The sequence below is a fragment of the Nematolebias whitei genome, chromosome 23 (assembly GCF_014905685.2).
Source record: "Nematolebias whitei isolate Nwh7 chromosome 23, NemWhi1, whole genome shotgun sequence".
NCBI classification, from domain to species: Eukaryota; Metazoa; Chordata; class Actinopteri; order Cyprinodontiformes; family Rivulidae; genus Nematolebias; species Nematolebias whitei.
Window position 1 is genome coordinate 7,741,428 of NC_056520.1, and position 11,244 is coordinate 7,752,671.

At 41.1% G+C, this 11,244-nt stretch overlaps 2 protein-coding genes across 2 annotated transcripts in view; both read right to left on the minus strand.

Annotated features, from left to right (window-relative positions):
* The window catches only part of mrpl39 (mitochondrial ribosomal protein L39), a 14,680-nt gene extending 8,844 nt beyond the window's left edge, over positions 1–5,836 (minus strand). Inside the window, exons 1-5 of the mRNA XM_037696449.1 lie at positions 5,689–5,836; positions 3,358–3,564; positions 3,141–3,280; positions 2,965–3,064; positions 1,761–1,828 (exon numbers count right to left, since the gene is read on the minus strand). Of these exons, the coding sequence (XP_037552377.1) occupies positions 1,761–1,828; positions 2,965–3,064; positions 3,141–3,280; positions 3,358–3,564; positions 5,689–5,725 (552 nt within the window). The 5' untranslated portion in view covers positions 5,726–5,836. The remainder of the gene's footprint in view (positions 1–1,760; positions 1,829–2,964; positions 3,065–3,140; positions 3,281–3,357; positions 3,565–5,688) is intronic.
* Positions 5,837–7,537: 1,701 nt separating this feature from the next.
* LOC119428771 (ras-related protein Rap-2a) overlaps positions 7,538–11,244 on the minus strand; it is a 14,224-nt gene continuing 10,517 nt past the window's right edge. The window contains exon 2 of the mRNA XM_037696450.1: positions 7,538–8,556. Within this exon, the coding sequence (XP_037552378.1) occupies positions 8,319–8,556 (238 nt within the window). The 3' untranslated portion in view covers positions 7,538–8,318. The remainder of the gene's footprint in view (positions 8,557–11,244) is intronic.

An 11,244-nucleotide genomic window follows, 5' to 3' on the forward strand; every position in this document is an offset into this window, starting at 1 on the left:
CTCTAGGGCCACATGTGGGTCTTGAACCTGCAGCTCTAGGGCCACATACGGGTCTTCAACCTGTGGCTCTAGGGCCACATGTGGGCCTTGAACCTGCAGCTCTAGGGCCACATACGGGTCTTCAACCTGCAACTCTAGTGCCACATACGGGTCTTCAACCTGCGGCTCTAGGGCCACATGTGGGACTTGAACCTGCAGCTCTAGGGCCACATGCGGCTATTCAACCTGCAGCTCTAGGGCCACTTACGGGTCTTCAACCTGCAGCTCTAGGGCCACATGTGGGTCTTCAACCTGCAGCTCTAGGACAACAGGTCTTCAACCTGCAGCTCTAGGGCCACATACAGGTCTTCAACCTGCAGCTCTAGGGCCACATACAGGCCTTCAACCTGCAGCTCTAGGGCCACATACGGCTCTTCAATCTGTGGCTCTAGTGCTACATGTGGGTCTTCAACCTGCGGCTCTATGGCCACATGCGGCTCTTCAACCTGCGGCTCTAGTTCTACATGTAGGTCTTCAACCTGTGGCTCTAGGGCCACATGTGGGACTTGAACCTGCAGCTCTAGGGCCACATGCGGCTATTCAACCTGCAGCTCTAGGGCCACTTACGGGTCTTCAACCTGCAGCTCTAGGGCCACATGTGGGTCTTCAACCTGCAGCTCTAGGACCACAGGTCTTCAACCTGCAGCTCTAGGGCCACATACAGGTCTTCAACCTGCAGCTCTAGGGCCACATACGGCTCTTCAACCTGCGGCTCTAGGGCCAAATGTGGGTCTTCAACCTGCAGCTCTAGGGCCACATACGGCTCTTCAATCTGTGGCTCTAGTGCTACATGTGGGTCTTCAACCTGCGGCTCTATGGCCACATGCGGCTCTTCAACCTGTGGCTCTAGGGCCACATGCAGGTCTTGAACCTGCGGCTCTAGGGCCACATGCAGCTCTTTGAAGCTTTGACCAAAACTAACTTAAAACCGAATTTTATTGTTTTTTATACAAACAATAAAAAAGAGCTAGTTCAGCAGTTTTCCTCGTCTTCTGTAAACATGTGACTGTATGGATACATGTCCACTACGTCATGCTAGTTGGTTGTTAGCCGCTTCTTTACTTCCTGTCTTATGATGTCACCGTTCTCTCAAGCCCACCAGATTATTTTTTTCTTTTGAAACAAGTTGCTGAGAAGACATTTGGTGAATCAATAACAATAAAATATAAAATAAAATAAAAACTACGTAAAAAAATATATTTTTTAAATCAATTAAAAAGCCAAAAACTGTCATTTTTATACTCACTTTGACTGTTTGTTCAAAGTAGGATAGATAATTGATTTTTCCACAATTTAAAAAGAGAACTCACTTTCGGCCCGATTAAGATCAGTGTTTAAATTTTTATAAAAATAATTAAAAACATTTTTTTCTTTACATAAATCTGGTGTTTTGTTTTAATAAGTAAAAATATCAATAAATACTCAAAAGCATTCATTTGTACTTTTATAATGTCACCCCCACTGGCCAGAAAAGGCCCTTCCAATGAACTCAAAGCGGCCCATGGGCCACCAGTTGATGACCACGTGTGCAGCAGTGTTTGTGGCTCCAGTCACATGTGATTATTTATAATCTGCTCCATCTTTCAGTGCCAGTTGTTATTAAACACAGCTGGCGATCTAATTTATATAATAACCCTGTCTGTAACACATTAACCCAACTACGTTCGCTGAATGTTCCAGAACCACGACCCTCTTAAAGGTTTGGTTTTCATCTTACTCACCTCGGAGGGGGTCCAGGAGTCCAGCTCAGGGTCGAGGACCACGTCGCAGCAGAAGGCCCCTGAAGTGACTGCAGAAGGAACTGAATTAGCAGAACCCAACTGACCAAAACTGTCAGCTCAGAATACGTCTCAGCTCCAACATCTGGACACTTAACTGGATTACAGACATTTTTGTGTTTCCCGAGACCAGTTGGCTGTGGCAGCCATCTTGAATTTCATCCCCCAGTTGTAGCGGTACCTCAAATGATTATTCGTCTTGGCTACAGCTGGTGGTTCACTGATGTGCGAGGAGTTAACAAGCTCTTAGCACGAGTTCCTTGTATCTTACAGGTAAAGTTTAAATTAATTTGAGGTCGTCTCCCCCTGAACGAATCACTTAAAACTCCAGAGTCAGGATTCTTCTCCATTAACTCACGGATTCCTCCCTGCTACAGATAGCTAGCTAACGCTAACTGTAAATAAGAGACCAGGCGGGCAACATGTCAGTACTGCTCGTCTGATAGGATCACAGGTGCAGCATTAGAATGGTTCTGTTCTTATCTCAGTGACAGGAGTTTCTGTGTAAAGGTTGGAAATAGTGTATCTGCTTCAGTGCCTCTTTTCCGCGGGGTCCCGCAGGGCTCGATTCTTGGACCCCTTCTGTTTTCACTCTTTCTGCTCCCTTCGGGGTGTATCCTGAGGACACATGGTCTTTCGTTTCCTTGTTATGCTGATGATTGTCAGATTTATCAGCCCTTAAAACCCAATAGTTCTTGCTCCATTCACCCTCTGCTAAAATGTCGTGATGACATCGACATGGACGGCTTTAAAATGTTTAAAATCTAAAGTCATTGTGTTTAGCCCTAGCTCTACTGCTGTCTCTGTTAACCTTGACTCTCTTGAGCCATATACCTTAAGCAGTCTTTAACAGATCTCAGGATGGTTTTAAACTCTGACTTTAAATTTGGTAACAGCAGCTTTTTTAAATGTGCTTTATAAATAAAGTTGACTCGACTAACTGAATTTAATAAATATATCAAGCTAATCGCTGCGCTAGCTCTCTGTGGGGAAAAGCAGCAGCTCTGGTTTCTAGTTTTGACTCGGCTGCGCCCCCTATCGTCCTGATGCGAGAGGCGAACCAACGAATCGCTCGGGCGTTGAGGCCTGCGAGTGCCGCACAAACCAAAGCCTCGACTAGCTCATTCGAAGCAAAGCGCTGCTTTACCTGGAACTTCAGGTGTGCTAATCAGCTCCACGGTGTATTCGTCTTTGAACGCCGTCGTCAGCACCTGGCCGAGCAGAGCAGCGCAGGAACGCCAGTACGCCTGGAGGCAAAGGGACACGACTCCTGAACGGTCTGGACCATGAGTACGCAGAGACATATTCTTAAAGCAGTTCTACCTGGTTGACGAGAGTAGGGTCATTGTCTTTGAAGGTGAGCAGGGTGAGGGTGCAGGAGTGGGTGAGGGGCTGGTGGAACGGCCACAGCTCCCCGTCCACCAGCGCCAGGACCGAGTTGTCCACGTGGTACTCTGTCAGATCTGAGAGGAACACATTCGTTGCAGGACGCCGTTCAACGTTTCGATTCAAAGACGAGTCGTTTCCCAGCTCCACTTACGCCTGGCGCAGCTCAGCGGCGTGGACATGCCTCTGTTCATGATGAGGAGCGTCCCGTCCAGCCCCGGGCCCTGCATGGACACCTCGATCTTCTCGATGCGGGGGTACAGAGCTCTCTGCCTGGTCTGCTCTCTGGAGAAGATGGCGTTGCGCTGACTGCGCACCTCGGCGGCAGACAGACGCAGAGCGGCTGCAGAGGACGCAACGCCTGAGAGGAACCAAGAAATGGATTTTCTACCAATTCTCATCACAGAAACGTTTATCCGGTCATCAAACCATGACATGTGTCTGTTACTAGAATTAACTGGAGAAATTAAATTTCTTGAGAAAATGCAGTGTGATGAAGGACTTGCTGAAAAACAGCTGAAATAAGCTAAAAAAAAAACATGCGGAAAACATAGGGGTCCAAGAATCGAGCCCTGTGGGAAATACTCTATGCAGAAATGAAAGAACACGCCTAAATTAGCAGAAGAAAGCAGAAAAAAACCCACATATATATTGAATTAGGATTAAATAAACAGAAATTAGCACAAAAATTAGAAAAATAGCTAAAAAGTTGAAATTAACTAAAAATAGCTGAGAAGTAGCTGAAAAGGCTAAATTTAGCACAAAAACAGCTAAAAAGTAGCTGAAATAGTAGAAAAATCTGAAAGGAGTAGAACAAGCTGAAGTTAGTAGAAAGGAGTTAATTTAGCTGAAAGTAGCAAAAATTACCACGAAAAACTTGGATTTATCAGAAAACAGCTGTTAGCTAAAACATGCTAAAAAGCTTAAATTAACTGAAAGAAGTGGAGAGAGCACAGTTTTGACATATTGGGCTGAAAAAAAGCAGAAATGAGCACAAAAAAGGTGAAAATTATCTGGAGAAAAGCTGAAATTAGCAACAACAAAAAAAAAGCAGCTGAAAAGTAGCTAAAAAAGAAGAAAGAAGCTGAAATTACAAGGAAGAGGAGAGAGCACATTTTAGCTGAATTGGGCTGAAAAAGTTGAAATGAATGCAAAAAATGTGGAATTAGCTGAAAAAGCTTAAATTAGCATAAAACAGCTAAATAGTAGAAAAAACTGAAACTTGTAGAAAACAGCTGAAAGGAGCAGAAAGCACAAAAATGTTGTAGTTAGCTAAAATAATCTGAAAGGAGCACTAAACAGCTGAAAGCAGCTGAAGCAGAAGAGAATGTGAAAGGAGCAGTAAACGGTTGTAAACAGAGCTAAAGATGCGAAGGACGTAAAATGAGCTCAGTTCATTTTCTATGGGAATAAAAATGGCAGAAAAGGCTAAATATTTCAAAAAGCTAAAGTTGCACCAATAGCAAAAGTCACAGCAGGATTGTCCTGAAAGAGCCGAACGTTTGGATTTATGATTTGTGGAAACAGCTGAAAACTGAAGGACGAGAATCCTTGATCAACTGGATCACAATATTATGAATTCTTCATAAACATTCACACAATAAGGGTAAATATTTTCAAAATAAGACGTATGTAACATTGTACATTTAACTCGCGTTGAACTTTTAATTCGACAAATTAAAGACTGAGTTTAATAGAAATCAGCCCAGCCATTCTTTTTAATGCAATAAATACTTTTATTTATTTTTTAATAATAAACCTGTGTATGACATAATTGATGTAAACTGAGTCTGAAGCCTCGTGTTTTCATTTCTGCACCAAAATGTGCAACAAAAAAAAAAAAAAAAACATTTACAACATAATTTAAGAAGAGCCCAGGAATTGTTTTAAAGTTAATTCCAGAAGAATTAGAGCTCAAACCTGAACTCTAAAGATGAATGACTTTATTACTTATATTTCTCTGTACACGTGTTTTGCATTCATTTTAAAGTAACAGCTAAAAATGAAAGGAAACTAAGATTATTCAGCTAAAACCCACAAACTGTGAATTTAGAGCAAAGAAAGTTATTTTATTTATCTAAAAGAAAGCTGAGGCACATTTTATTAATTTTACAGCTACATGGTTGTAAATTATGTTTAAGCTCTTGAACATTACAACTTAAGTAGATCTATCCCTGCTTATGTTTTTTTTTATTATTATTATTTTAATACCAAATAAGAAAAATTTAAACACGATGTTAATTTAGGTTAAATTTAATTTACAGGAAAAACTGGGCTCTAATCCTTTTTCTCCTTAAAAACTCACAGAGACATATTCTTTTATCATTTTTTAAATAAACAATGACAACAAAACAAACTAAAGTCATAATAATAATGCTATTTTTCTGTTAAATATGATAAAAAAGCGGTTCTTGGCTAAATATTTAACCTTCGGAGCTAACTCCACGCACGCGCTCACGCTGAACGTTAGCTAGCCGGTACTTACGTCGCTGGAAAACTCGACACGCCGTCTGTGTTGCCATTATGTTTTACAAAAATAATACAAATTAAAACATATATAAGAGCAATAGACACACAAAAGTCAGGCTACAAAAGCCGCAAAGTGAAGGACGCCATTCGCGACTTGTGCGACGTCGATTAAGGTCCGGCGGAGGACATTAGGACAGGAAGAAACGTTCCGCATCTGAGAGGAGTCGTTCTAGTTTGTAACAGCAGGTGTCGCTGTTGACAGCATCATCATTATTATTAATTTAATATAAATTTTACTCCAGCTAACTGATTATCTGTAGGAGCAAAAGTTATGTTTATATGTTTATACACTGCTATACCTCTTTGCCTGTTAGCAAAACATCTGCTGAACAACTGGACAGTCTTGAAACCTTCAGGAAATAATCACTGGGTGGTCAACCCTCTGCAAAATAAAATAAAATAAACACAGATGGGTTTATTCATGCAGTCTTTTTACTGCCTCATAAGTATATAGGATCAAATTATTTTTATTTAAGATTTTACATAGATATAATCCAGTTAAAGATATTTGTCGTTTCTTTCCAAATGTCAGCAACGAATGCTCTTTTTGTCAGTGTGAACGTGAGTATATAAAGTAAATCTAATTATAATACTGGCAAAATATTATGTCCACAAGATGAAATGGAGTGAAAAAAAGACCCTCATTTAATAATTTTAAAAGAAACGGACTTAAAAACATATATTACCTCTGTGGAAAAACTTAATTTAAATCATCAGAAACTTGTAAAAACAATAACTCTTGAGAAATTGAACTTTTATTTCATAAACAGCTTTGTTGTCTTTTTCTTGTAACAGACCCTTCATTATACGAATTTGAATGTATTTATGCACATTTCTTAAGAAAATAGTGGTTTGTATCGATTAAAAGGCACACATTATTTTATTTTACTCACGTATACATTTTTTAACTCTTTACCTTGTTTAGTTTATTTTGTAGATTGCAAGACCTTTACACGAATATTGCCAATGTCTGTGGTTATTATTTATACATCCATCATTATTCCTTTTTTTTTACGTAATGTAAATCTGTCACAATCAATCAAACTTAAATGGCATTATATAATTTTTAGATATTGTGCTCAAATTTGGCATGGTTGTAGCCGAGTAATGCTCAACATGTAAATTCAAGGGCTAACAGATCTTGTCTAAAACTTTGGCAAAAAAACTAATCATAGGTTTTATAGGTTTAATACATTTTATAAAGTTACTCTGTTGTTTTGTCAAGGACACCCGGACTCTGGAACGCGGCCGCCATCAATCCAAACCCTCTGTGTTTCTGTGTAAAGGTTGGAAATGGTGTATCTGCTTCAGTGCCTCTTTTCTGCGGGGTCCCGCAAGGCTCGATTCTTGGACACCTTCAGTTTTCACTCTTTCTGCTCCCCTTGGGTCTATCCTGAGGAAACATGGTCTTTCATTTCATTGTTATGCTGATGACTGTCAGATTTATCTGCCCTTAAAACCCAATAGTTCTTGCTCCATTCACCCTCTGTTAAAATGCCGTGATGACATCGACATGGATGCCTTTAAAATGTTTAAAATCCAAAGTCATTGTGTTTAGCCCTAGCTCTAAGCAGTCCGTTACAAATCTCGGGATGGTTTTAGACTCTGACTTTAAGTTTGGTAACAGCTGCGGTAATAAATGTGCTTTATAAATAAAGTTGACTCGACTAACTGAATTTAATAAATATATCAAGACCCAGATTCTGATGTGCTAAGCGTCAAAGCTAAAAGGCTAATCATCAATCTCTTTTTTCATTATATATACGAAATGGGAGTTCCCGGCAATCAACACACGACACTCTTGTGCATAAGGTTTTATTTTTTGTTGAAAATACGTGTTTCTGACATCAAACTACGAACACATCTGCTGTGACTTAGACGAGCTACACACCGACGCTGTTCATCTCCTACGTGTAACAAGGCATTCGTATCGTCTGCAGCGTGAAAAGACAACGTGTTTCCGGAACATTTCAACCACCGACTGAACCGGTCTCTTTGGGTGAGATTGAACTCAATGTCAGCGTGACAGTACGGCCACATGCACACATTGTCAACATTTGGGGATCTCCGGCGCGAATTTCCCACAAAAGGTGCCTTTATTTTTTTTTTAAACGTATTGAGACATTCGTTCATCTTTTCATTCATTCGTAGTTGGGCGAACCTGCTGTGAGATTTCCTTACACCCACTTTGATCCGTTCAGAAACCTGATTGGCTGGTCTCACGCCATCAAACACGTCCAAAAGGTGCGAAGAGAAAAACGACAAGCGGAAGAAAAGAGGGCTACGAAAGACCGGTTTGGGTCTTATGGCTGCTTTCCCAAAAGCATTTAGCACCACTATCCTGTTGGTTGATGGCTTTGGCACCACGGTGCTTTTAGGGAAGCTCTGGAAACTCCTTAACGTTTCAGGTGCTGGAGGTCGAGTGTTGCTGAAGCTTTCAAGTACAAATTCAATCTATCCTACGTTTCCCAAGACAGCGGGCTTTATTTGTATACAGAAAGCCGGTAGAAACAGCAAAAGTGAATTTTCTTTTTCCTCTAACTCTTTAGCGTGAATACATTTGCGCCCTGATTTCTGTCGGGGCTGCTACTGTACGCTGCAGGGGGGGCAGCATGTCTCTCTTCGGTCGGGCAGAGGGCAGAAGTCCATCTGTCTGACGATCTCGGCGAAAAGCTCGTCCACCATCGTCTTGCTCTTGGCCGACGTCTCCATGAAGGGGCAGCCCCAGTCCTCGGCCAGCGCCTGGCCCTCGCTGGGGGACACTTCCCGCTCGTCCTCTAGGTCCACCTTGTTGCCCACCAGCACCACCGGCACCTGCTGGTACCTGAAGACAGAGAGTAGAGTCAAACCCAAACATTGTTACGTTCTGGATACTTTGAAATGTAAAAAAAAGAGAGAAAATGCAGAAAAAAGACATACTCATGTGGAGTTTTTTAGCCTACATTAAGACAATGAAAAGTCATTGCATACATATTGCTTGCAAAATTCAGACTAAGATCTTCTTATGTTGGTTAGATTTTGACAAATTTGTATTACTGAATAGGATCAACATGCAAAATGCGTGTTATATTATAATGGTTTTTTTGGAGTATATATTTATTAAATTTCAGAAACATACTCAGTAGTTTTGAAAGGTTCTGTTAATGTACTTTATATACTTCTAAAGTGGAAAATGGTTTGTTGAAGGATCAGTGTTCTTGTCACCACACGTGAAAGCAGCACATTAGCTTCATTCAATTATTCAATAAGTTCTCCATTACTGGATCCTGCCCGGTTCCTCTGGATTGATGGTTAAAGAGGGAATGGATGGGGGAACTTCTCAAGTCTTTGCAGCTTCAGTGCATGATGGGACGTTGCAGATTGTTATTTTGAGGATCTGACCAACATTTTTGGAGCCAATCCTATTCAAGATGGCTGCCACAACCAAATGACAAGAAAAAGCGCCAGAATGGCTATAATATGATTAATGTTCAGGTTTTATCCATCTGACAGGAGTTTCTCTGTAGGCTTCAGATAATTGGTTTCCTCCTTTCACATGTGGAGTTCCCCAAGGATGTATTCTTAGTCCTGTTTATTTTCCCATCTACATTCCCCTTCAGTTGCCATTTTAAGAAAATTTAACATCTCTTTCCATTTTTACGCAGACCACACTCAGATCTAGATCTAGTTTTAGTTGTCCCGTGATCCAGGCTGGTCCACAGAGGTGATGGGGCCTTTTCAAATGTAGCTCCTAAACGGTGGAACTAGCTGCCACGTCATATCGGTCGGGCTTCAACTCTTGATATTTCTGTCTCTTCTTGAAAAACATTTGGCTGGTTTTCATTATACCACGAATGTGTGCTTTTTTTGTATTGCATTATCTTCATGGTTTTATGTCTTAATATATTTTTAACTTGTTTTTTATGGTCTCATATTCGGCACCGTCTTTTTGTTGTTTGTGTGCAGTACAACAGTTGTTTTTAAATATGCTATACAAAATAAATTTAATTTGTTTTGATTTTAATTGTATAGATATTAAGCTGAAATTTGGCGTGGGTATAGCCGAGCATCATCCACAACTCGTAATTTGTGTTCTATCTATTGTGGAGTTCCCCAAGGATGCATTCTTGGTCCTTGTTTATTGTTTATATGCTCCCCTTAGGCTCCATTTCTCAAGTTTAACTAGCAAAAATGAAGTTATTTCATGTACCATTTTGTACTCACTGGCTTTTAATACAGCATGAAAGTTTACACTTTTTTGTATTGTTTTAATGGTTTGGTTTTTTTCTTGTGTTTTAACAGTTTTTTATGGTCTTGTATTCTGTAATCTATTGTACAACCGAGTACAAGAAAGTAAATACACCATCTAACCAATTTAAACTATTAAACAGACACACAATGTTTTTTTCTTATTAAAAATCATCAGAATGTAGATTATTGTGTACATTCTCCCAGCAGGTAATGGTGCAGACCAGCTAATAGCCTCAACCATTAATCACTGCTAAGTGCTTTCAGGCACGGCCTATTGATCCAGCTTTTGAGAAATTAGAATCTTTTCTACAAATTGGTGGCCTGTTGCCACACCGCTCTGCTGGGAGAAGAGCTGCCAACATCTCACTGAGCTCAGGAGGGCCGTGGAAACAGAGGAAACTAGTCCGGGCAGCGATTTGTAGGACCTGTTCAAGCAATCAAAGTGTGCTCACAAAGGTTGAAGACGCCCTCCCCCCGCACGGTCCACGCAGATTCAAAGAGCAGCTGACCTCAGCAGGACGAGCATCTCACATTGGCCTGAGTGTTTGGAGAGTCTAGAGGGTGTGAAGTGCGAACAAGGAGAGCACGGCGCCGACAAATGCAACCTGACAGCCTCGCAGGAGAAACTATATATAACCACGAAGACACAGCGTCTCCTGTCAGGGGCAGCAAGTTTGTTTGGAGATTGTTTGTTGTGTAACTCCTGTTCCTTCTTCACCGGATGATGGGGAGCTGCTCGGCGCAGCATGAAGAACGCTCGTACCGCAGGGATCCACGCAGTCGAGCTCGGTGTCGTGTCGTACTGAATAATGCACGAGTCAGGAGTCGGGATAAAACACCGGACTGCTGCTTTAACTTCGTAAGAGCCGTATTCCTATCTGATGGAAATATTCATCTTTAAACATTTATCTGTAAAAGTTTTCTAACTGAGATGAACACACTTATAAAAAGAAGTTGGGTCGTTGTGTAAAATGTAAAAACTGAATGAGACGATTTGAAAATCTTGAACCCATATTTTATTCACAGGAGAGCGTAGCAAACATACAAATGCTTAAACTAAGAAGTTGTACAATGGTCAGGATCAGGTCCACGTTTCACCTGGAAAACAAGCCCTCTTCTTCTGACATCCTGTAAAGGTCCAGGACCTGAGACCAGTTGTTGGAGGTTGTAGTGGACCTGATGAGACCAGTTGTTGGAGGTTTTAGTGGACCTGAGGAGACCAGTTGTTGGAGGGTTTAGTGGACCTGATGAGACCAGTTGTTGGAGGTTTTAGAGGACCTGA